The 27,566-nt window shown below is 38.9% G+C and overlaps 1 protein-coding gene across 7 annotated transcripts; it reads right to left on the bottom strand.

Moving 5' to 3' along the window:
* Window positions 1–1,346: 1,346 nt before the first annotated feature.
* LOC106083703 (PI-PLC X domain-containing protein 2) lies at window positions 1,347–22,522 on the bottom strand. 7 transcript variants are annotated; one of them, XM_059364994.1, is made up of 5 exons: window positions 17,350–17,491; window positions 10,577–10,594; window positions 8,965–9,947; window positions 2,936–3,209; window positions 1,347–1,663 (listed from the first exon to the last, which is right to left on the bottom strand). In XM_059364994.1, the coding sequence occupies exons 1-5, from the start codon at window positions 17,364–17,366 to the stop codon at window positions 1,426–1,428; spliced, it is 1,530 nt and encodes a 509-aa protein (XP_059220977.1). In that variant the 5' UTR covers window positions 17,367–17,491; the 3' UTR covers window positions 1,347–1,425. The 7 variants fall into 7 exon arrangements, with proteins under 7 accessions (XP_059220977.1, XP_059220984.1, XP_059220978.1 ...); XM_059365001.1 differs by lacking the exons at window positions 10,577–10,594; window positions 17,350–17,491 and adding an exon at window positions 22,391–22,522; XM_059364995.1 differs by lacking the exon at window positions 10,577–10,594 and having other exon boundaries at window positions 8,965–10,381.
* Window positions 22,523–27,566: the final 5,044 nt, after the last annotated feature.

The raw sequence follows: 27,566 nt of genomic DNA, 5'->3' as shown, positions 1-27,566 counted from the left end.
AGGTAGAGGTTAAATAGTGCCGGTAGAGGTTAAATAGTTTGTATTCACCGTGCAAAACGTGGAGCCTTCAATCTGCTCCGCTAAAGCTATGCCCCTCTGGTCGTTACCTGGGTAAGAATGTCATGAAATGTGAAGCGCATTAAAGTCTCCTAAAACCAGAGGATTATAACCAGACAGAAGCCCACTTATGTCGGGCTTGTAAGCTTCCTGCTACCAACCGGCGGTATGTACACGTTGCATAACTTTATCTCAACAGTACCGGCCCTGACTGCTATTCCATTTGGGGGTCACTAGCGCCAAGCGCTGGCATTCCCCACCTTCATTCCTTAAGCGATCTTTACGTAGCAAATTGTATCCGTGACAACTGTGCAAGCTACAGGTGTTGGTCAGCTTTGTTTTCTGGATCGCTTCAACCAATATTTGTCCGACTCATAAAATCCACAATCTCGTCGATCTTGTCACAGAGACCGTTGTAATTCAATTGCAAAAATAATACACTTACCGGCACTGGCCTGGCAATATTGGGGCTGGGATGCTGCTGTCGCGTATATTGCCGCACGGGAGAGATCGGGGGGTCACATAGTCTGACGACGATAATGCAGAAGGCCAGTGCAAGATCGGAAATGTTAGCGGTTACACCTCACCGACACCGACCGATGATGGAGGCAAAATTGCAAATTTTGCCCATGAACATTCCACTAAGGAACAGGGGCAAACTTCTCACATATCAATGAGTGCAGTCCGATTCAAGTTTAAGCTCAATGGTAAGGGGCCTCCTTTTTTGAGCCGAGTCCTGTGTGCCGCAGCGCGACACCTCTTTGGGGAGAAGTTTTACATGGCATAGTACCTCACAAATGTTGCCAGCATTAGGAGGGGAAAACCACCGCTGAAAATTTTTTCTGATGGTATCGCCAGGATTCAAACCCTGACGTTCAGCGTCATAGACGCAAATGCTAACCTCTGCGTTACGGTGGGCTCCATGATGACCAATGGTGGAGGCGGTTCTGGCAAACCGAAAAGAATCAGGGTACGGTTTCTTTTCAATCCCGGCACGGATCAGAAGCGTGCGGAAAAGGCACTCCGGGATATGCCTCTCCCATGACAAAAAAAGGACCAACAAGCACATTGAGGCGGCAGCCCTAGCCGATGGGGATTTTATCGGGTCAATCCGGTAAGCAAAACCGGCTGCCATGGGATTGTGATATGTTTATATGCAAGCTATCAGTTGAATCCGGGCCGCTTTTGAGACAATGATGCCTATTTTGCAAGTGATTCCAAGGATCTTGAGAAAAACTAGAAGGAGTGCGAAGTTGCGTTGCGTTTTAAAAACTAATTGAAGTCTGCACTTCTGTTTTAAACCATTTTATGTATAAAAATATTTTCATTACTTTACATTATTTACACATTTTTGTTCTTTTGTCAATACTAAAATACAATTTTTCTTTTATTCCAATCCAAGGCGGTCTCAACAATTGTGGTACCACGATAATAGTCTATCGCAACGATATTTGCATTTGCTGCCAAATCATTGGCATACAATTGTGAGACCCGCCAATTGACACGATCAGCCATTTTGCGAAGTCCACCGTATTTGTTGAGTATAACATCCCATGCTTTTGGTGTAAGCTCAGCCATATCGGCAACTGGTCTGCTCGTTAATCGTCTAAAAAGAAAGATGTATGAATTAAGTTTTTAATTATTAAAAAAAAGACAGACCTAGGGTACATTAAAAACAAGTTATAGTCCGATTCGGATCATAAATGAATGCTGAACATTGTAGAAGTCATTGTGTAATATTTCAGTTCATTCGGATAAGAATTGCGCCTTGTAGGGGCCCAAGAAGCAAAATCGGGATATAGGTTTATATGGGAGCTGTATCAAGCTATTGATCGATTCAAACCATAGTAGACACGTCTGTTGAAGGTCATGAGAGTAGCCGTTGTGCAAAATTTCTTCCAAATCGGATGAGAATTGCGCCCTCTAGAGGCTTAAGAAGTCAAGATTCTAGATAGGTTTATATGGCAGCTATATCAGGTTATGTGCGCCATACTTAGGACAGTATCGGATGGCTCAAGAAGTCAAGATCCAAGATCGGTTTATATTACAGCTATATCAGGTTATGCACTGATTTCACCCATACTAATGTTGGAAATCATAACAAAACACCTCATGCAAAATTTCAACTCAATCGGATAAGAATTGCGTCCTCTAGTGGCTCAAGAAGTCAATATTCAAGATCGGTTTATATGATAGCTGCATCAGGTTATAGACCGAGTTCAACCATACTTTGCACAGTTGTTGGAAATCATAAAAAAATACCTCATGCAAAATTTCAGCCAAATCGGACGTGAAATGCTCCCTCTAGAGGCTCAAGAAGTCAAGACCCAAGATCGGTTTATATGGCAGCTATATTAAAACATGGACCGATTTGAACCATACTTAGCAAAGTTATTGGATGTGATACCAAAACACCACTTGCAAAATTTTAGGCTCAAGATATCAAGATCGGTTTATATGGCAGTTATATAAAAACATGGACCGATTTGGCCCATTTACAATCCCAACCGACCTACACTAATAAAAAGTCTTTGTGCAAAATTTCAAGCGGCTAGCTTTACTCCTTCGAAAGTTAGCGGGCTTTCGACAGACAGATAGACGGATGGACAGACGGACGGACTTGGCTAGATCGACTTAAAATGACATGACGATCAAGAATATATACACTTAATGGGGTCTTAGATGCATATTTCAAGGTGTTACAAACAGAAAGACGAAATTAGTATACCCCCATCCTATGGTAGAGGGTATAAAAATAAGCACTAAGTAACTTGTAGGTTTTAAGCGTTGGAGGACTTTCACATATATGTTCGGGTATTCCCCTAGTATTTTTTTTTAATATACCCTCGTGTAATGAGATTATGTTTATTTAACTTACGATACATCGTTGTCGCTATTGGCACGTAAAAATGCTTCCAAATCGGCCCATTTCTGAACATTGCCCCATCTTTGCTCCACCGAGCCAAATAGCAGATGTGGATATAGTTGTACTACTTCCTGTTTATCATAAGCTAGGATAACATTTTGTTTACGAGACCAAATATCATTTAAAGTAGCCCGCCATGTTGCTGAAGGATGAACAACAAGTTCGCCAAAATGATCCTTAAGGAAATGCGCCAATTTGTGATGAACAGTTAAATTTTTACCAAAACCTTAAAGAAAAATATATAAAAATGTATGATATTAAAAAGGGGGTAAAGAATATTTTAATTTTTCCATCCATTAGGATGTGCAGTATATGTACTCGTATATATGAAGGTGTCTATAACCCAGCATAAAACATAATTAAATTAAATACGAACGATGGCAAGTAATAAATAAAAGCGTGCTAAGTTCGGCCGGGCCGAATCTTAAGAACCCGCCACCATGGACTTTGCAATATGTGGGAGCTGTATCTCCCACGTATGTGGGAGCTGTACCGAATTGGACCATACTTGGCGCAGTTGTTGGGACTCATAACAGAACACTATATACAAAATGTCAGTCAAATCGGATAAAAATTGCGGCTTGTAAGGGCTCAAGAAGTCCAATCGGGAGATCGGTTTATATGGGAGCTATATCATGTTCTAACCCGATCTGAACCGTATACGGCACAGTTTTGGAAGTCAAAATAGAACACTATGTGAAAAATTTCAGCCAAATCGGACAAAAATTGCGGCTTCCAGGGTCTCAGGAAATCAAATCGGGAGATCGGTTTATATGGGTGCTACAGCAGGTTATATACCGATTTAGACCGTACTTGGCACAGCCAAATCGGACAAAAATTGCGGCTTCCAGGGTCTCAAGAAGTCAAATCGGGAGATCGGTTTATCCAAATCTAAACCAACATAGCCCATTTGCAATCCCTAACGATCTACATCAATATAAAGTTTCTGTGGTCAGACATGGCTAGTTCGAATCAGAATTTCGAGACAAACAAGAATAAATATACTTTATGGGGACCTAGTTCCATATTTCGAGGTGTTACAAACGGAATGACTAGATTAGTATACCCCCATATTATGGTGGTGGTTATAAAAAGAGGTGAACTTAGCTGACGGGCAAATTTCTGCTAAACCAGGCAAAAATTTTGGGTTATAGGAGCAGTAGAAGTCTAATCGGGAGATATGGGTTTATATGGGAGCTATATCAGATTATAGCTTGATTTGGACAATACTTACCATATGGTCATAACAATTCATTATGTGCAAAGTTTCAGTCAAATCCGCCAACTATTGCGGCTTCCATTTGATCAAGAACTCAAATCGGCCGATTTCCTTGGGTGCTATGTATATCAGGTTGAACACCGATTTGAACCATATTTGGCACAACCATACTTTTCATGATTATTGTGAATCAAAACAGAACAGAACCAGCAAAATTTCAGCCCAATAGGATAACAATTGGAATATCTAGAGGCTCAAAATGTCAAATCGGGAGACCGGTTTATATTGGGACTATATCAGGTAGAGATGCCCGAGAAACACATGGAACCGCTGTACAAAAAGAGAGTTGGAAACAACCCATTAACCGTGGAGTCAAGCAAAGGTGCCTTTTGTGCTTTCTATGCCTTCAATTGAAAAAGGGTTATAGCTGCGTACAAATATGGTCAGATCTGATTCATACTCAGATGTTGAGGGGTTCCTGCAACTCAAGGTATTGGCTATAATGGATAGTAAATGGCTTAAACAGTTAAATCGGGAGATCGCTTTATTCAAACTCGGCACTGTTGTCCATTTAAATCAGGCAAACATATGACTTCTATGAACTAAAGATTTCTTATCTGGGTATTGGTATAAAAGATGCTATATCAAGATATGTACCATCTTTGAACTTTAGGCTGTAGAGGGATTTCAACAAGGACATAAGGACGGACATTTCTAGATCGTCTATGAATATAATGACGATATAGTATGTTGCAAGGGGAATGAAAAATGGTCAACTCTTCGTTGGTGGGTAAAAAAACCAATACAGTGTAAAACATTTGTTTGTGTTTGGTAGGATTTTGCTTATATTTTGGTAGGATATAATTGAGTGGCAACACTGGTTGCAGCTTTATTGAAATATGATCCAATTTAGACCAAACTTGTAACGGTCCAATTTAGACCAAACTTGTTCACTGTTCAAAACCGTAAACCGGGATATTGGCAGCTACATATGTCCAAATCATATTCGGTGGTGATGTGTAGGGGTCAAAAACAAATTTTAGCGAAATTGGGTAATAAATACGCCTTTTATGGTCCCAAGGCTATAAATTGGGAAAATGGTATATATAGGGTTGTCCAAAAAGTAATTGCGGATTTTTTTAAAAGAAATTAAATGCATTTTTAATAAAACTTAGAATGAACTTTAATAAAATATACCTTTTTATAAATTTTTTTTCTAAAACAAGCTAAAAGTAACAGCTGATAACTGACAGAAGAAAGAATGCAATTACAGAGTCACAAGCTGTGAAAAAATTTGTCAACGCCGACTATATGAAAAATCCGCAATTACTTATTGGGCAACCCAATATAACAGCTACATCCAAATATGGACGAATTTGAAAAGGCTGAACACAGCTTACTGCGCCAAATTTCACCAAAGCTCAAAAGCTCAATACCTTAAGTTTGAAGATCGGTGTATATGTTAGCTATATCTAAATATTGACCGATCTGGTCCATATTGAACACGGATGTCGAAGGGTCTAATGCAGCTCACTGCATCAGATTTCAGCAAAATCGGATAATAAATGCGCCTTTTATAGGATCAAGAACTTAAATCAGGAGATTGGTTTATATGGAAGCTACAACATTTTAGAACGAAATGGGCAGTATTTTTCATGGCTGTTAGAATTCATAACAAGATGACTCGTGCAAAATTTCAGCCAAAGCGGGTTATAATTGCGCTATCTAGATGCTTAAGAAGTCGAATCGGGAGATCGGTTATATGTCATCTACGAGATAAAAAATTAACCGTTACTTTTAAATTTCGTGAGTTAACATTTTTGATTTTGATTTTAACATTTTTGTTCTTGTTACAGGTTTTTACTATATTCGGCTATCGCGGTGAATTGTGAATCAGATGAGATTCAATTTTGTTAATCCCTATTTTCACTTGAAGCGGGTAAGTAAATCCTTAATTTTACTGCGTATGAAAGATTTGAAGACATTTGACAAGATAAAGCCCTTGCTCATTCAGAGAGGCTTTAGAGGGTTTTTTTCAGAGACGCTATAAAAAAAACCGATAGGGACAGCAAACAACGTCATATTTTTGCCGCTCTTTTGTCATTTCTCTGCAGTAGGATTTTTCATTTCATAATGGAAAGATTTTGCCATTTCTCTTCAGTAAAGATTGCCATTTCATGATGGAAAGATACTCAAGCCAACAACGAGTCGAAATTATTAAAATTTACTACCGAAATTCGGAGTCAGTGGCCTCAACGTTAAGAGCGCAACGATGAGGCTCATTTCTGGCTGAATGGCTCCGACAATAAGCAAAATATACGTTATTGGTCAGACAGCAATCCACACTTACTCTATGAATCATCATTGCATCTTTAAAAATTTACAGCTTGGTGCGGTTTATAGGCCGGCGGAGTCATACTTTACGTACTTTTTCCGTGATGATCAAGACCTGCATGTTACTATGAATACAAAGAATCGCTACCGTTCAATGATAGCTGTATATGTTTGGCCCTAGTTGGATTATATGGACTTGGAGGACATGTGGTTCCAACAGGACGGGGACACAAGCCACGCAGCGAATGTCACAATCGATTTATTTGAAACCAAGTGTGGAGAACGTATTATCTCACGAAATGGTACAGTCGCTTGGAGGCCTCGGTAGTGCGATTTGACGCCGTTAGGCCATTTCCTATGGGGATGCATCAAGTATATGGTCTATGCCAACAAGCCAGCAACGATTGATGACCTTCGTACGAATATCGAAGACGAAATTGCGATTGTAGGTTAGGTTAGGTTGAAAATATTAATCCGCCCTATGCCAATATGGACATACACCTAAGCGAGTAATCGGCTTGTTGTGCGCTCTAAAAACTATAAAGTTACCTCTAAAAAGAAAATCTAAGTAAGGAATTCCGTGCTATTTACAAAATCCTTAATCGTTTTCCATGCCACTCCCCTAATGCCTCTCCGCATGTCCTACACATGCTGTCACTTGCCGCACCGATTTTACATAAGTGAGCTCGTTGTCCTATGTGTCGCGTTATGATACCGAAAGCTATACTGACCTCCTTCTTACTTCCTTTCAGTAACAGCCTCGTCTTCTCACGATATGGATCCCCTCATAGAATTTTTGCCGTTCTACCGACTGTTTCGCTGTTCCACAGGGTTGCATGCGCATTCATCGCCCATGCCCTTAAATCCTCTCCTCAGTCAGCATCCGTAATAGGTCATTTATGGTGGTCACCCAAAGAAGTGGCGATAAAATATCCTCCTGTGGCGTTCCCTGTGCCACATTCTCCCTTATATTTATGTCATGGGACCTGCAATTTATCCAGTCTCTAAGAACCGGGTCCACCAGGTACATGTCTAAGGATTGGATCAGTTTGTCAGTCCGCCCATTGTTAAAAACCCCCTCGATGTCAATGCATACCGCCAGTGTGTACGTTTTGGCATCGAAGGATTTTTCTATTTTACGCACAACATGCCAGTCTCCACCGACCTTCCCTTGACATTGCGACAGTATCGGCTGGTTTATGCTTGAACCCTGTCGAAAATTGGGTTCAGCGTCTGGACTTCTGCAAGCGTGCCCGTGGTGGCTATGCAAAAGAGCACTTTTGTAGCACTCTTATTGAGTGAACTTTTACCTTATGGAGTGGTGGTAGAAGGGCTTTCCGATGAATATGATAGATCTGAGGTGAAGAATTTCTTCCGAAAGGTATAGATTTTACGGTTGAGGTTTTAGTCAGCAAGCAATTGGGTGCTACGAACATTATGAGGTTATATAGGACGAATAGAGTTCTAGACTGTGTAGTGAAGGTGCGTAACAGTCAGACGGGCATTGCAAAAACGGCAAAAACGGTAGAACCGATTTTTTTTCGAAATATTCGCATATTGTGTAGGTGGGTCTGAAAGGATTTTCGATATCGGAAGGGAAGCGGTCCCTCCCCATTATGCCAAAAACACCCCCTAAACTCAAAGGTGGACCGATCGGGACAATATAGGTATCAAATGAAAGGTATTGGTCTGTAGAATACGAATATGGTATTAAAATTTTAGTCTTAGTACCTATCGTGCGAACGATAGGTACTACTTACCTTTCGTCTAACGAAAGGTAAGTAGAGGTAAATGGAATCACGTGAGTGTAAGCGAATCAAGTTGTCCAGAAGTCATAAGGAAGTCTGGAAATTCAACCAAGGACTTAAACATCAAACCGATGACATTAATACGGGCATATACTCCTACAGCGACAAAGATAGAAATCAGTAACAGATACAAATGGGGAGCTTTGAATTTGGAATGAACATTTCAGCTGATATCCGATATTGGTAGTTTTACTAAAGAACTGATCCCTTATGATGATATATATAGAAATAGGTCTACGTAGCAGTAACCTGGCTGAAGAACAACAAGGCAGCCCAAGCCGATGGGTTACCAGCTGAACTATTTATACCGTAGGCACTAACTTGGGTGACGAACAAGAAAGCAGTAGGAACCGATGAGTTACTAGCTAAACTATTTAAGGCTGGAGACGTATGCGCAACTTGGCCAGAATGTTAAAAACCTCAGCATACATACTACAAGACAGTAAGCGCTACCATCGCATAGAAGATAGTTTCGACCGTACTGTTGGTGATTTTTAAAGTCAATGAGATAGTTGGACCCTATCAATGCCACTTAAGACACAACTCTTAGGATTTATTATCAGCTTTGATAAAACGGATATACATACATACATAATAAATAGGTAGCTTATGATACTCACCCACTGGAAACTCCTTGAGGCCAAAGATGATGATCTCATTGGTCTCCTCCACAAACTCTTTCACCTGATCGATAATCTCCACAAGTGGCCTCTGACGTACAATGCCGTGGTTGATGAAGAATAGCTCTGGTGTATTGGGATGATAACCGACTCGTATGTCCAAATACCGTATGCCATGCATCAATTGACCCCGTATGTCATCATCCTGGCATAAAGAGTATTTTGTGACTAAATTCTCTTGATGCAAAGGATTAAAATTCAAGCGATATGAACCAGAATCATGAGAGCCAGGTATAAAAAGATCACGAAAGCGTAAACGGCCAATAGTTGATTTCATTTCATTCATCCAACGTGGATAGGCATGAAGGCATGTTGAGGCCAGTATTGTGCCATTGCCATTAATATAGGTGGCCCAAAAACCATAACAGGAAGTTTGGGCGGTGACAGCTTTCGAAAGGCTATAATCGAAGGGAACACCCGTGGTAAACCATAGAGAACTGGCAGTTGGTGTTAAGGCAGCCACGATTTTGTTGGTGCCATTATTTGATATCCAATAGTGAATATCATTAGCATAATAGCCGGACTCTCCCATGGCTGGCTGCGTTGTAGAAGACTCATTACCGAAACCACTACCCTCCTCTTCTTGATCGAGGGCCTTGGAGATGTCATCCTCTTCTTTACTGAATTCAGCCATAGGTGTTTTGTCTGTTGCTATGTATTTCAGTTTCTCAAAATTATATGGCTCTCCAGAGGTAAGCATAATGCGATCATCCTCCAAGGCTGGAGCATTAACCCACGATATCTCCAGGAATCTTTTCTGTGCACTAATAGTCAACCAAAGCCGCAGTCTTGAGGGATTCTCATCCGGTCGTGATGAGCCCATATCCCAAAAGTCATTGTTGTCATTCCTTACGGCTGCCGCCGACATTATCGTCACGAGTTGAGAAATCAAGACCAATACGAATAACGTTGTGAAACGCCGGCTGTGGGAATTAGGGAAGAACATTTTAGTATATGTGTGAGCAGGCTTCTGCGTCCGTTCTTTGTGTCTGGGGCGATGATAGTTAATGTCTGGTGCTTCTCGTCCACCGAATTATTTCACCGCTCTTGACTTAATTCAATTTATTTTCAGTGTTATCAAATTTGATTATGCGATGATTGTGTTTGCCTTCAACAATCGCCTTTTCTCGCGCACAACATCTTGTGCTGGTAATGACGTTTAGGATACTTTACTTTCGGGATTTTCTTATTTTTCTTTTTTTTAGTTTTTGTTCGCTCGAAATAAGTTGCGACAGTGGACTACTACTCTCCACCACACGAGCACTCAAGTGACGGAGAACTTGATCAGATTCAAGCTTAAATTGTTTTTAATTTAGAATGACACCTTCGACTGGGACACTTCTATTCAGACGAGCCTCTATTTATACACATAGTGCACCGGGCAACAACAACAACAAAACAAAACGGCTAGTATTTGTCAAAGGCACTTGCGGACTTATTGTCGAAGCAAATGACCGATAAACCATTTTATTCCCCTCCTTGTATGGTTGGGATATTTGTAAACACACGATCTATTTATCAACTACGCGCTTCTGGTCATTGTTTGACTTACAATTTGCCATGGATCTTCCTGTATGGCCAAATTATGGAGAGATTTCCCAAACGGTTAATTGTATTAAAATTTTTATAATTTATTTCAAAAATTTTGTAATTTTACCAATTCAACGACTGAATTGTTTTTTTTTTTAAACAAATTTAATTGTTGTCATTTATTTTTTTTTTTGTAATAAATAAATTATTTTGTAATAAATAAAATAGACAACTGAACATACGAAATTAGAAAAAGAACAAGTAAGAGAGTGCTTAGTTCGGCCGGACTGAATCTACTATACCCTCCACCATGGATTACATTTGTGAAGTTCTTTGAATGAAATTTTCAAATAGAAAAACACCAACTGCAAAATTTCAGGCAAATCGAGTAATAATTGCGCCCTCCAGAGGCTCAAAAAGTCAAACTGAGAAGTCGATTTATATGGCAGCTATATTAGGTTATATACCGATTTAGACCATACTTAGAATAGTTGTTGGAAGTTAAACCAAAACGACATATGCAAAATTTCAACCATATTGGATAAGAATTGCGCCCTCTAGAAGCCCAAGAAGTCTAATAGGGAAACCGATCTCCCGATTAGACTTCTAGAGGGCGCAGTATGGCGGCCATATCAGGATATGGACTGATTTAGACCATACTTGACGCAGTTGTTGTAAATCAAAATAAAATAATTCATGCAACATTTCTGCCAAATTGCATAAGAATTGCGCCCTCTAGAAGCTCAAGACCCAAAATCGGACCCAAAAACATGGACCGATTTGGCCCATTTGCAATCCCAATCGACCTACACTAAAAAGAAGTATTTGTGAAAAATTTCAAGAGCCTAGATGTACTCCGTCGAATGTAAATGTGCTTTCGACAGACGGACGGACGGAATGATGGACGGACAGCCGGACGGATATGGCTAGATCGACTTAAAATGTCATGACTATAAAGAATATATACACTTTATGGGGTCTTAGACGCATATTTCGAGGTGTTACAAACGGAATGATGAAATTAGTATACTCCCCATCCTATAGTGGAGGGTATTAAAAGAAGGAGAATGCTTAGTTCTGCCGGACTGAATCTATTGCCCAAAAAGTAATTGCGGATTTTTTAAAAGAAAGTAAATGCATTTTTAATAAAACTTGGAATGAATGAATGCAATTACAGAGTCATAAGCTGTGAAAAAATTTGTCAACGCCGACAATATGAAAAATCCGCAATTACTTTTTGGGCAACCCAATAATATACCCTCCACAATCGATCGCATTTGTCGAGTTCTTTGCCCGGTATCTGTTTTTAGGCAAACAAAGAATAATGGATAAGAATTGGTATGCTATTGGAGTTATATCAAGTTATAGTGTACAAAACACTGCTACAACAACAACATCAAGTTAGAGTCCGATTTGGACCATAAATACATTGAATGTTGAAGACCATAGTAAAAGACACTGTGCAATTTTCAACCCAATCATATGAGAATTGTGCCCTATAGGGACTGAAGAAGTAATATCGGATAAGAATTGCGCTCTCTAGGGGCTTAAAAATCAAGATCCAAGATCGGTTTATATGACAGCTATATCAGGTTATGGTCCAGTTCGGACCACACTTAGCACATTTTTTGAAAGTCATAATAAAACACTTTATGCAAAATTTCAGCCAAATCCGATGAGAATTGAGCCCTCTTGCGGCTCAAGAAGTCAATATAAAGGATCGGTTTATACGACAGCTATATCAGTTTAGAATTGCGCCCTCTAGGGATTTCAAAATTAAGATTCAAGATCGGTTTTTATGACAGCTATATCAGGTTATTGTCCGATTATAGTCCGATTCGTAGCACACTTAGCAAAGTTGTTGGAAGTCATAATAAAACACTTCATGCAAAATTTTAGCCAAATCGAAGGAGAATTACGACATCTAGTGTCTCAAGAAGTCAAGATCTATGATCGGTTTATATGGCAGCTAAATCAGGTTATGGACCGATTTGGTCCATACTTAGTACACTTGTTGGTAGTCAAACAAAAAGGCCTCACGCAAAATTTCAGCCAAATCGAATGGGAATTGCGCCCTCTACTGGCTCATAAAGTTAATCGGTTTATATGGTAGCTAAACCAGGTTTTGAAGCGATTTGAACCATACTTAGCACAGTTGTTGGAAGCTATAACAAAACACTTCATGCAAAATTTCATCCAAATCGGATGAAAATTGCGCCCTCTAGTGGTTCAAGAAGTTGAGATCCAAGATCGGTTTATATGGCAGTTATATCAAAACATGGGAAGGCCACCGTTGCACAGAGGTTCCCATGTTCACCTATGATGGCGAACGCCTGGGTTGAAATCCAGGCATGGATATCAACAAAATTTTCAGCGGTGGTTATCCCCTTACCAATGCTGGCTACATTGTAAGGCATGTTAAAACTTCCCTATCAAGTGGTGTCGCTATGCGGCACGCCGTTCTGACTCGGCATAAAAAAGGAGGCCCCTTATCATTGAGCTTCAACTTTAGTCGGACTGCATTCATTGATATGAGAGAAGTATCCCGAGTTTCTAAATGTAATGTTCATGGGAAATTTAGGATGGGGGATATGGGGAGATCGCTGTTTCACAGTGTTACATGCACCTTTGCATGTCGAACTTGTACTCTTTATTGTCCAAATTAGTTTTTGGGTATAGAAAGACCGCCCGAAAACTTGGCTGCAAAAGTTTAATATAAGATTCCTTTCCAACTTCCAATTACTTTTTAATTGATACCCATGTTGCTCTGGTCGGTCCACATTTCGTTTCGATATGGGCTTGAAATATCAGATTCGATCATATTGTCATGGTCGGTACACATGTCCACTGTCGTGTTTTTAGAGTTGAACCGTACCATTTAGTGTCAACTATATATACTAATATCTTCAATTAGCTCTATAATATGCTTATTATATCCACCACCATAGGATGGGCGTATACTAATCTAGTCATTCCGTTTGTAACACCTTGAAATATTGATCTAGGACCCCACAAAGTATATATATGTTCTTGATCGTCTCGCCATTCTGAGTCGAACTAGCCATGTCCGTCCGTCCGTCTGTAGAAATCACGATAGCGGAGGGACGGATTTTGATGAAACTCGGCGGATGATGAAACTCGGCGGATGTTTTCAGATGGGTAATTAAACAATCCCTATCAAATTTCGAGCAAATATGTTCAAACTGTAATGACTACGGTTGACAAATGACAACATTATTGCCAATTACCCGGAAACTGAAGAACATATATATGGGAGCTATATCTAAATCTGACCCGATTTCTAGAAAACTTCTTAGATATTGTGGTAGTCGGTGAGGATATGCATATATGACAGGATATACATATATGACGTCTGGCAATATACGTATATCACAGCTATATCTAAATCTGAACCGAATTCTATGAAATTCACTAATAATATCGAAAGTCAAGAGAAAATTCTTCCCGATAAATTTTGATAGAATCGGTTAACAAATGAACATTTTATTGCATTATTATTGCAAATCGGACGAACATATATATGGGAGCTATATCCAAATCTGAACCGATTTTTATACCCTCCACCATAGGAAGGGGGTATACTAATTTCATCATTCTGTTTGTAACTTCTCAAAATATTCGTCTAAGACCCCATGCAGTATATATATTCTTGATCGTTATGGCATTTTTAGTTGATCTAGGCATGTCCGTCCCTCTGTCCGTCCGTCCGTCGAAAGAATAAAGCTAGCCGCTTGAAGTTTTGCACAAGTACTTCTTATAAGTGTAGGTCGGTTGGGATTGTAAATGGGCTATATCGGTCAATGTTTTGATATAGCTGCCATATAAACCGATCTTGGATTTTGACTTTTTAAGCCACTAGAGGGCGCAATTGATATCCGATTTGGCTGAAATTTTGCATGAGGTGTTTCGTTGTGACTTCCAATAACTGTGCTGAGTATGGTTTAAATCGGTCCATAACCTGATATAGCTGTCATATAAACCGATCTTGAATCTTGACTTTTTGAGCCACTAGAGGGCGCAATTCATATGCGATTTGGCTGAAATTTTGCATGAGGTGTTTCGTTGTGACTTCCAATAACTGTGCTGAGTATGGTTTAAATCGGTCCATAACCTGATATAGCTATCATATAAACCGATCTTGAATCTTGACTTTTTGAGCCACTAGAGGCCGCAATTCATATCCGATTTGGCTGAAATTTGCATGACGTGTTTTGTTATGACTTCTAATAAATGTGCCCGAAATGGTTCTGTGCTGAGTATAGTTTAAATCAGTTCATAACCTGATATAGCTGCCATATAAACCGATCTTGAATTTTGTCTTCTTGAGTCACTAGAGGGCGCAATTCATATCCGATTTGGCTGAAATTTACATGACATGTTTTGTTATGACTTCTAATTACTGTGCCCAAAATGGTTCAAATCGATCCATAACTTAATGTAGCTGCCATATAAACCGATCTGGGATCTTGACTTCTTGAGCTTCCAGAAGGCGTAATTATTGGGTTGACCAAAAAGTAATTGTCGGTAATACGGCTTGTGACTCTGTAATCGCATTCTTTCTTCTGTCAGTTATCAGCTGTTACTTTAAGCTTGCTCTAGAAAAAAGAGTGCGCGAAATTTTGTTTACATTTGTTTGTTTGGCGTCAATTTTAATATGGGTACCACATGTATTGAAAGAAATTCATTTAACAAACCGAATCAACGCTTGTGATATGCACCTTAAACGCAATGAATTCGATCCGTTTTTAAAACGAATCATAACTGGAGATGAAAAATGGATTGTTTACAACAATGTTAGTCGAAAACGATCATGGTCCAAGCATGGTGAACCAGCTCAAACCACTTCAAAGGCTGATATCCACCAAAAGAAGGTTATGCTGTCTGTTTGGTGGGATTGGAAGGGTGTGGTATATTTTGAGCTGCTTCCAAGGAACCAAACGATTAATTCAGATGTTTACTGTCAACAATTGGACAAATTGAATACAGCCATCAAGGAGAAGCGACCAGAACACATCTTTGGTCACTCGCCAAAAACTGAGTGAGCTTGGCTGGGAACTTTTGATGCATCCATTATATAGCCCTGACCTTGCACCATCAGACTACCATTTATCTCGGTCTTTGCAGAACTCCTTAAATGGTAAAACTTTCGGCAATGATGAGGCTATAAAATCGCACTTGGTTCAGTTTTTTGCAGATAAAGGCCAGAAGTTCTATGAGCGTGGAATACTAAATTTGCCAGGAAGATGGCAAAAGGTTATCGAACAAAATGGCAATTATATATTTGATTAAAGTTCATTCTAAGTATTATTAAAAATGCATTTACTTTCTTTTAAAAAATCCGCAATTACTTTTTAGGCAATCCAATATTATCAGATTTGGCTGAAATTTTGTACAACGGCTTTTCCCATGTCCATCAACATACGCGTCAAATATGGTCCAAATCGGTCTATAGCCTGATACAGCTCCCATATAAACCGATCTCTCTATTTTACTTCGTGAGCCGCTAAAGGGTGCAATTCTTACTCGAATTGGCTGCAATTTTACAAAAAGACTTTTTTACTATAGTCTCCAATATTAAATTCGAATCTGACCATAACTTGATATAGCTCCAATATTATAGCAATTCTTTTCTTTCCTAAAAAGAGATATCGGGAAAAGAACTCGACAAATGCGATCTATGGTGGAGGGTATATAAGATTCGGGCCGGCCGAACTTAGCACGCTTTTACTTGTTTCCAATTTTAATAGGCTTCGTCCCTAGGCCAAATTTTAATACGATCGGATGAAAACTGCGACCTGTAGCTTGTACACAAATTAACAAGTATAGACAGACAGACAGACATGGCTAAATCGAATCAGAAAGTGATTGAGTCGATCGGTATTCTTATCAATGAGTCTATATCTCTTCTGGGTGTTAGAAGCAAATGCACTAAGTTATAATACCCTCTCCACAGTATGGTGTATGGTATAAAAACGATAATAACTGGCAAATAATGATTTTCAAATAAATTATTGCTATGAAAAAAATTTAGAACATCTGTTACTATGTAGTTTTGCCTAACACACATATCTCTCATAGGAAATTGATTGTCCGGCAATAGCTTAGGCCTAAAAACATTTTACACCATGTTTCTGTGAACAAAGTGCTCTTTGTCGAAGAAATCTGTTTTCAAATTTAATTATTTTTTTTATAAATGTTTATTTAGAGTGAATTGCTCTTAGAGAAACCCCAGAGGTTAGTAAAAAGTATAAAAACAAAAAAAAAACGATTAACTAAAAACACCAGCACCTATTTTAATAATTATTCATGCCAAAACCAAAAAAAATGGGTTTTCTAAAATTTTTTAACTACTTCATGCAAAGTGTTTGTAATTTAAAAACATGTTAGGTTTAATCACACCCAGATCTTTGGAATCTTAAATCCCTCTCTGTTATAGACAAATGCGAAAATGCACAAGCGATTTTCGCTCAACCCTTATAAACCTAGTTTTCGTCATCAACTATCTCGGATTATCTCTCTATCTGTGCAATTGCAATGTAAATAATTAAAATTTACTTCTAATGCCACAAAATGTTTTTTTTCTTGGAAACTTTGTATATTTATTAAGGTTTTGTGTTGTATTTTGTTTTTATCAATGGGAGAAACAAATAGAAGTACTAGATAAAACAAATAACAAGCCGTTTTGCGTTGCATGAATAGAAATGCAAATTTTCAGTTTCAAATTTTTTACAAATTTCCGTTCGATTAAAGATTTTGAATTTGTATAACATTTACTTTTTGTTTGCAAACATATTGTTTGATGTTGCACTTGTTGTTGCAAAATTTCATTCACAGCACTTTGATTGTCACGTTTCTGAATTGAAGCTACTCCGCTATAATTTTTCGCACCGTTCTTATTTAAGTCTGATTCTCAACTGACCGCTATGTGTGTGGAGCGATCTTTGAATTGGCTTAGGCTCCCACATCATCAACAGTAGCCGTAGCAGCAGCAGACAGAACCCTCAGTTATGTTCTGTTGTTTTAAGCTGTATTGAGAGATGTGCAATACATTAAACAATTCTCCCTTAAAGTCATTTGTTCTCTGTCCCTACCTCTATCTCCTATGTTTATTCTTTTTTGGGTACATAGTTTTTCAAATGTTTTTTAAAACCATACGAAATACGAGTGTTAGTGACTGGGAGAACTGGAATTGTGGCGTGTTATTATTCATCTCCAATTGTTCTCTTCTATTTCATATCATTAATTATGAAGATACGCTCCATTGCTTCACTGCGAGTTAAGGATTAGAAGTATTATTCATAGGTGGGGCATCCACACATGATTTATAGGTAAGAGGAAGCACGTTAGGTTCTAAACTAAATCCTCCCAAATGACTTGTCTTCTTTTATATTTAATTGAATTTGTGCTTGTTTTTTTGTTTGCTTGCTTGTTCCGTATAGAGTCAAAAACGGCTGAACCTATTGCCTTGACATTTTCACAGATTGTGTAGGTTGGTCTGGAAGGAAACATAGGCTATATAATTTTTTGATATCGTAAGGGGGGCGGACCCGCCCCCTTACCTCAAAAGTACTACCCAAAAATAAAAGTGAACCGATCGGGACAATATGATACTCAAATGAAAGCTATTCAGGAGTAGAGTACGAATTTCATATTAAAAATTGGATCCAAGTAACTGGGGGGACGCCCCAACTCCAAAACCCCCTAAAATAGGCTTTTTTGGTCGATCATGGCAATAAGGGACTCAAATGAGAAGTATTCGGGAGTAGATTGCGAATATGGTCACGAAGGAGAAATAGGCTTTATAATTTGTTGATTTCAGATGGGGGCGGACCCTCGCCCGTTACCCAAAAACACCACTCAAAATCACAAGTGGACCGATCGGGACAATATGGGTATCAAATGAGAGGTATTGCAAAATAGAATATGAATATGGTATTGAAATTTGGGTCTAAGTACCCATCGGGCTGCTCCAACCCCAAAACACCCCAAAAAGACATATTGGACGTTCATGTCAATATGGCCCTCAAATGAAAGGTATTCGGGAGTAGATTACGAACCTGGCATACAAAATCAGATCGAAATACAGGAGGTCACCCTACCCCCCAAAAACGCTTTATATGGGTATTGACCCATCATGACTATATGGAACTCAGTTTTTTGTTTGTTCCGTAGAATCAAAAGCGGCTGAACCGATTTTCTTAAAATCTTACATTTTACAGATTGTGTAAGTTTGTCTGGAAGGAAACATAGGCTCTATAATTTTCAACGTTCATGTCAATGTGAGCCTCAAATGAAAAGTATTCGACAGTAGATTACAAATATGGCATAAAAAATTAGTTCCAAGTAATGAGAGGTCGTACCATACCAAAGTACCCCCAAATGGGCATATTAGCCGACCATGTTTATATGGGACTCAAATGAAAGGTAATTTGGAGTAGGTTACGAATATGACATTAAAATTTGTGTTCAAGGCTAGGTGATGCTTTTCCTTCTAAAAATAAGTTAGAAAGGTTGATTGACCCATTATGACAATATGGGACTCAAATGAATGAATGGATTTGGGAGTGCTGCACGAATTTGATATTCATATTTGAATCGAAATGTCTGAGTGCAATCCCTCCCTCATAAAATTGCGGCTTCCAGGTGCTCAAGAAGTCAAAACGGGAAATCGGTTTATATGGGAGCTATATCAGGTTATAAACCGATTTGGACTGTACTTGGCACAGTTGTTGGAAGTCAAAACAGAACGCTATGAGCAAAATTTCAGCAGAATCGAATGAAAATTGCGGCTTCCAGGGGCTCACGAAGTCAATCGGGAGATTGGTTTATATGGGAGCTATATCTAAATCTGAACCGATATGACCCATTTGGAATTCCCAACGATCTACATCAATATAAAATATCTGTGCAAAATTTCAAGCGGCTAGCTTTACGCGTTCGATCGCTCTTGTGATTTCGACAGACGGACCGACGGACAAGGCTAGATCGAATCAGAATGTCAAGACGATCCAGAATATATATACTTAATGGGGTCGCAGATCCATATTTCGAGGTGTTACAAACCGAATGACTTGGTGCTATAAGATGTACATATAGCACCCGTTTATTTGACATATGTTGTTAAAATTTCACTTAAAAAGCTGATATAGTCAAGATCCCAGATCGGCTTATAGATGGGTGATCTTGACTTCTTGAGCCTTTAGAGTGCGCAATTGTTATCAAGTTTAGCTGAAATTTTGCATGAGGTGTTTTGTTTCATCTTCCAACAAATACGCCAAGTATGGTCTTAATCGGTTTATAACCTCATATACATAGCTCCCATATAAACCGATCTCCCGATTCTTATCCGATTTGGCTGAAATTTTGCTCACTGACTTCCACTGTGGTCTCCAAGATCCAAACCAAGTATGGTTTGGTCCATAACCTAGCATAGCATAACCTACCATAGCATAGCAAATTTAATTCGATTTCCTTTGTTTGCCCATAAAGAAAATTTTAACCAATAACATGACAAATGCAATCCGTTTTGAAGAGTATATAAGATTCGGCACGGCCGAGCTTAACACATTTTCTCTCGTTTCGTCTCCAAGCTAAATAAAAAAATGCCGATTGGGAAACTATCGTTGCCCGCATGGGTATTATTGTGAAAAAATTCGGGCATTATTTATTTTGTTGTTTTTTTAAGTTTTTTCGAATTCAAATATTATTCAAATGTCTCTACTCGTTTTTTCTTAAAACTTTTTAAATTTGAATCTTCGTTTTTAGAAAATTGCAGCTCTAGCCATTCAAAATTTCAAAGAGTTATCTCCACTCGTTCTCAAATAGTACATTTCTTACTAGTTTTTTCAATCCCACAGTGCTTCGTCTTAAGTGTAATAGCCGCAGTGGCGGCCTCACACTGAATCTGTATGTCTATGGGTCGGATATCTAGAATAGTCTCCAGTGCCCTAGTGGGCGTGGTCCTCATCGCCTATGCCAAGACAACTTGTTCTCTAAACCTGTTGTAATATTCTTAATTTGCACTTTCTCTCCATCGCAATCCACCAAAATACTAAGGCGTAAGTAAGTATCGGTCTAATCCCGCTCCTCTAGTGCCATTGGACTATCCTTGGATTCAAGACACATTTTGAGCCTTGGACTTGTCTACATGGTGCCCAACATCTGTGAGTCTACTACACACTCCCTCTTTATTTTGAGAGTTAGCTTAGGGCCATAATTTACGATTTTACCCAGATTTAGGGTTTTTGTTCACTAAAAAATATTTTATATTTTTTTCTTTGATATGAGCTCACAAAGAAGATCTTGTATGCTTGATCCGAATAGGTTTTGCTATATAGCGAATATATATTGAAAAATATAAAAAAAAAATATATATGTCGAACTTTCATAAAATTTTGTATTAGCACCAATTTTAAATATAACAACGTCATCAGGAGAAGCCACGGGTTCCTTCTAATAAAGGTCAGAAATGCGTGGTATGTTTACGGTTATGTATCAGTTTCAGTTATGTGTTACCCACGATTTTTCGATTTGAATTGCAAAAAATTTTTTGCCTATTATTTTAATATGAAAATGAATGACCAAAGTGGCGTATGATGTATGGCAATATGGGCATAATTACCGAAAATTAATCATACACACTCATGTCCAATAAACTTAATAATGATATAAATTGAATTTGTTGGTGCTGTGTCGCCTAATCACGAACTTTATGGCGACTTATTTTTCATTGGACTATAGCCGTAGATATACCACACATTTCTGACATATAAAGGGAAATTTGTTAGCTATTATCTTTTTGGTAACACTGGTTTAAACAGCTCACGCACGTTTCGTGTTTTGTTTCACTGTCAAACATCTTCAGTTTGGCCTATAATTTAGTCATGAATCGTCTTATAAACGAATAACGCTTGCAGAGTATTGAATTTCTCTTTCTTTCCATTTGCAAAGAAAATCTCCGACCATTGAGCTTGTCTCGAAAGAGAAACAAACAAAAATTTTTAAATCTAATAATCTTCGCCCCAACAGGCAATAAATTTGAAAATGAAAAAGTTCGGCGGAGCCCGGCCGGGATTCGAACCTGGACACACAGAGCTACAGCGCCGTTGTCTAGCGTTCGAAGCCATCAATACAACTTCCAACACATGCACAAAATCATGTGTACCACGGAAGTCGTGTAATTGTCGCAGAAAAAAGTCTGTCCGGCCGAACTTAACGCCTTTTTACTTGTTTTTTTTTTTTTTTTTTTTTTGAGCTGCCTGCAGTCTAAGTGTTGCCGCCTGGCCTTCTTAGCTAACACTACCACCATGCCCTCACAACCCTGCCCGTGCGTTTGTGTTCTTCCTGCACTGCGTAGCCACCAACAGCGTTGTGTCCCACAGGCTCGCCAGTGTGTTTGCGTATTCAACACAACCATCATGTGCTTAAAGCCAAGCAGAGTCTATGCCTAACTGCATTATCGCTTCTTATTTTGTTGTTGTCTTGAAGTCTGCCATTAACCTGCTGCTGTTCTATCGCTCTGCCATACTTTTCGTATTTGACAATTTGACGTTGGCATCCTTTGTACCCTGATTTTTTCCATGGTCCATCATTTTTTTACACCCTCTACCTTCAGCCCCAAATTAAATCTCAAAAACCGGAGAAATCTACATTTTAGCAATAATTTTCTCCATTGTAATTTTCGTTAAAATAAAATCAATAAACGCAAATTTTGTAATAGTATATTACTCCGTCCGCATGGCCGACCTGTTCTAATGTACACGGCCATTTGTTGTCAAAAGCGATTTCATTAGAAAATTGGTAGTTGGGTACTCACTGTTAATATTTAGTTTTTTATAAAGATGCTCTCACGCGAAAGAAAACGATTTTATTGGATTTGTTAATGGAATGGTTTTATGCGTTGTCACAGTATTTATTTAGGCTCAATACTAATCGTTTGTCTTGTTTTGAGGCACTTGTTTTGAGGCACTTGTTTTTATTTACTTTGGTCAGCTGTAATAATGTGAAATGCCGTCATCAACTATCGCTATCACCATTGGCAAAGCCCGAATACGCAACACCCCCTAGCGATTGCTAGACAACATGTATTGTAGGATTGAGATAAGAATTTTCCTACAGCTGTTTGGGAATTCTAGCAGTTGAATTTTAGTACTTTCCAATACTGAAACCAATGGTTGGTTTAGTTGATAAGCCATAGGGTAAAACTTTTTTTTCAAATAGACCCATTTATCTTTATTATATTCTACACCACCACTGTGGTACAGAGTATTACTTGGGTTGCCCTTTTTATTTCGGGATAAGAGAACACAAAAACAAATATTAATCATCGAAAATCGCTTTATTGTTTTTCAAAATACTCCCCATTAAGATCTATACACTTTTGCATGCGTTTGAATCGATTGTCGAATCACTTTTGCCACTCTGATTGAGATGTCTCCAAAACATGCATTCTGAACACATCAACCGCTTCTTCAGTAACAAAACAATCGGTGCCAAATTTCGTGCAGATCGGTTGAAAATTATAAAGGGTGATTTTTTTTGAGGTTAGGATTTTCATGCATTAGTATTTGACAGATCACGTGGGATTTCAGACATGGTGTCAAAGAGAAAGATGCTCAGTATGCTTTGACATTTCATCATGAATAGACTTACTAACGAGCAACGCTTGCAAATCATTGAATTTTATTACCAAAATCAGTGTTCGGTTCGAAATGTGTTCAAATTTTGACAAATTTTGTTCAGCGATGAGGCTCATTTCTGGTTGAATGGCTACGTAAATAAGCAAAATTGCCGCATTTGGAGTGAAGAGCAACCAGAAGCCGTTCAAGAACTGCCCATGCATCCCGAAAAATGCACTGTTTGGTGTGGTTTGTACGCTGGTGGAATCATTGGACCGTATTTTTTCAATGATGCTGTTGGACGCAACGTTACGGTGAATGAACACATTTCGAACCGAACACTGATTTTGGTAATAAAATTCAATGATTTGCAAGCGTTGCTCGTTAGTAAGTCTATTCATGATGAAATGTCAAAGCATACTGAGCATCTTTCTCTTTGATACCATGTCTGAAATCCCACGTGATCTGTCAAATACTAATGCATGAAAATCCTAACCTCAAAAAAATCACCCTTTATTTGTTGCGGCCTTAAAAGTGCAAATCGGGCGAAATATATTCAAATTTTAGCCGATTATAATGAAATTTTGCATATATGTTTACATGAGCAACAAAACAATGCGTACCAAATTTTATGGGGATCGGTCGAAATTTGTTGTTACTACGGTCATTTAAATGGAAATCGGGCGATACATATATATGGGAGCTATATCTAAATCTGAATCGATTTTCAAGAAACCTTGCAGATACGTTAAGATCAGTAACAAAACAATGCGTACCAAATTTTATGGGGATCGGTTGAAAATTGTAGCTACTACGGCCATTTAAGTGCAAATCGGGCGAACATACATATGGGAGCTATATCTAAATCTGAACCGATTTTAATGAAATTTTGCAGGCATGTTGCAGGTAGAACAGTAACAAAACAATCCGTGCCAAATTCTGTGCAGATCGGCTGAAAATTGTAGGTACTACGGCCATTTAAGTGCAAATTGGGTGATACATATATATGAGAACTATATCTAAATCAGAGCCGATTTTTACAAAAATCAATAGCGTTTGTTGGGGTCAAAAAAGTGACATGTGCAAAATTTCGTGATGATTGGACAAAACATACCACCTGCACTTTCTGACACACAGTTCAGACATCGTTCAGAATTCCTAATGAACTGTCGAAAGAAAAATCAAAAAAAAAAAAAAAAAAAAACATACGACTGGACGTTCAAAATTCTTTCAGAACTGTCGGAATAAAAATTCCTACAGACAAACAATCTAGAAATAGTTCAGAAATCTTTCCAAAGTGTCGGAAAAACAAATTAAAAAAAAAACATTCGACATGACGATCAGATATTGTTCAAAATTCTCAAAAAACTATTGAAACAAAATAATTCTACAGTCAAGCACTTTAGAATTCGTCCAGAATTCCTTTCGAACTGTCGGACGAAAAATTCCAAAAAAAAAACACTACGACAAGACGTTAAGAAATTGTTCTGAACTTTTTCATAATTGTCGGGAAAAAATCCCTCAGAAAACCAAACAGAGTTCGGAAAGATTTCGATCTTGTAGTAAGAGTTCAGAATTTGTACTGAAATGTCTGACATCCGAAATTTGGCTTACTGGATGGGCAGATTAAAAAAGATGCGTTATATCGAACTATATCTTAAAATGGCCCCCATATGGACCGATATACAGATTTAAGGTCTTGAGCCCATAAAATCCGTATCTATTGCCCGATATCCCCCACATCCGTATTGAGTATGGTCTAGATCGGACTTTATTTGGATATACATATGTAGCTGCCATATATACCGATCGCTCGATTTATGCTCTTGGGCCCTCAAAGTGCTTATTCATTAACTGATTTCGCTAAATTTTGAAACAGCGAGTTAGGTTTCGGTCCTCGGCATGGTCAAGATAGGACAGTAATTGAATAAAGCCAAAATATGTACCGATCTCCAGTGCAAGGTCTTTGGCCCATAGAAAGCGTTTTTATTGCCCGTTTTCGCAGATATCTAGCACAGTGAGTTGTGTTAGAACCCTCGACTTCCGTAGTGAGTATGGTTTAGATCGGACCATATTTGGATAATGTTTTCAAGGATTTACCTGGAATTGAGTTCCTGCCTACTGTCCTCAACCTGTCTTTGAACACTCTTATGGGCAGAGTGTTCCCGCTACTGAACCCTGGAAAGGACCCAAATTTGGGGGAGTCGTACATACCGATCTCCCTTCTCTCACCAATAGCAAAGATGCTTGAGGCATTAATCCTCCCGAGCTTCGTAGGAGAATTTCCATTCGCCGAGCATCAACTTGGATGTCGAAAACTGCATAGCACAACAATCGCCTTGCATGCCATCACCGCACACAATTGCCGTGGCTTCAATCAGCCCAGGCCGTGTGATAGAACAGTCCTCGTAGCACTGGACCTATCGAGCTGACCCCGGCACAGGAATGCTGTGAACACCACAAAAGTTGGAACATTGAGTTCCGATCTGTGTGGTATTCATTGCTGTCACGAGAAGCTTAGCTGCGCAGCTCGTAGCTCCATGCGGAGTAGCTGTATTTGCAGTTGAGGACAATCAGCGATATCGAGTGGAGAGCCTCAGTGAGAGGTCGGGTGGCACCGCCTCTTGCACAAATACTGAGTGCCTACGATGCTCGATATGACAAGGCGAGTTATTGGCGCCTTTAAATAACCAATGGCCAACCTGTTCCTAATACGATCGGTCCTTTGGACCGGAAGCAACTTACTCACCTACAGGAGCTTGACGAGGATCGCCATCTCCACATGAAAATGTGGTTACAACAACAAACCGAGTTGACTGTGATGGTTGATGGAGAGATGATTCCGACCATTAAGTGTTCCAAAATCGTCTCATTTGACAGATGTTACACACTCTCCCCAAATGCTACAGCAATTTGCCATAAAGGCAAAAGTAGAAACAAGGTCCTCAAGTCACTTGCCGGCAGCACTTGGGGTGCAGTGCTGCCAGCTATTTACCGCATCTGCGGGTGAATGTAGTTCTTGGAGAGCGACCGCCTCCCATTGCACCTGAAGAAATTGACCTCCCCCGGCAAACCAGAGTAGTTCTGGCTCAATTTCGTTCCGGCAGATGCAGCCGCCTCAACTCCTACGGAGCAAGGATTGATGCCGACATACAAGATGTATTTCCCGTTTGTAACCGGGGTCACACGATACACGTCACCTTTTTAACTGCCCAGCCAGACCCACTTGACTCAGACCCAGATCCCATCTTAGTCGCAGAGTTCCTGGGTCTTGACATTCAACAGAATCAAGCAGACGAGAGATAGAACACAACAAACTGCTACAACAACAACAACATATTTGCATTGATAATGAATTTTTAAACTTTTTTTCAAAAGCGGCACATTTACTTACCAACTCCCAAAAACTATAAACCAACATTTTTTTTTTGCGTAAATCAATCTTATTTTTATTTCAATATAAGCTTAATGCAGACATATAAATTTTCCCTAAATTTGTCAGTATTTGTTACAAGTTGCAAGCCTTGGCCAACACATTTATTTACACAAAATTGTTACTTTGAAGAAGAAGCATAAATACAAAAGGGCCGACAAATATTCAAAAATTATATTCACTTTTATAATCAACTTAACTTTATCTGTATAAATAAGTATAGTCTTAAAAGGTATTTAAACAATAACTTAGCTTATCGTATACATGCAAAGAAATTTACAATAATTTATAACAACACAAGTAAAAGCGTGCTAAGTTCGGCCGGGCCGAATCTTATATATCCTCCACCATGGATCGCATTTGTTGAGTTCTTTTTCCGATATCTCTTTTTCGGCAAACAAAGGACAAAAGAAAAGAATTGCTATAATATTGGAGCTATATCAAGTTATGGTCCGAATCGGAATATTGAATATTGAACACCATAGTACAAGTCATTGTGAAAAATTTCAGCCAATTCGAGTAATAATTGCGCCCCCTAGGGGCCCAAGAAGTAAAATAGAGAGATCGGTTTATATGGGAGCTGTATCAGGCTATGGACCGATTCGGACCATATTTGACATGTATGTTAAAGGTCATGGGAGAAGCCGTTGTACAAAATTTCAGCCAAATCGGATAATAATTACGCCCTCTGGAGGCTCAAGAAGTCAAGATCCCAGATCGGTTTATATGGCAGCTATATCAGGATATGTATCGATTTGAACTATTTTTGGCACAGTTGTTATAAGTCACCTCATGCGAAATTTCAGCCAAATCGGATAAGAATTGCGCCCTCTGGAGGCCCAAGAAGTCAAGATCCCAGATCGGTTTATTGACAGCTATATCAGGTTATGAACCGATTTAAACCATACTCAGCACAGTTGTTGGAAGTCATATTAAAACAC

Source organism: Stomoxys calcitrans, chromosome 3 (assembly GCF_963082655.1).
Source record: "Stomoxys calcitrans chromosome 3, idStoCalc2.1, whole genome shotgun sequence".
Taxonomy (NCBI): Eukaryota; Metazoa; Arthropoda; class Insecta; order Diptera; family Muscidae; genus Stomoxys; species Stomoxys calcitrans.
Note: the sequence above shows the minus strand (reverse complement) of the source record. Positions and strands in the feature narration are given on the sequence as shown.

Bases quoted from the DNA above. Each gene is read 5' to 3' on its own strand.
- LOC106083703 (XM_059364994.1), bottom strand. The intron at 3,210-8,964 runs GTGAGTATCATA...TTTTTCTTTAAG, and splicing joins CCTCAAGGAGTTTCCAGTGG to GTTTTGGTAAAAATTTAACT. The intron at 1,664-2,935 runs GTAAGTTAAATA...CTTTCTTTTTAG, and splicing joins AATAGCGACAACGATGTATC to ACGATTAACGAGCAGACCAG.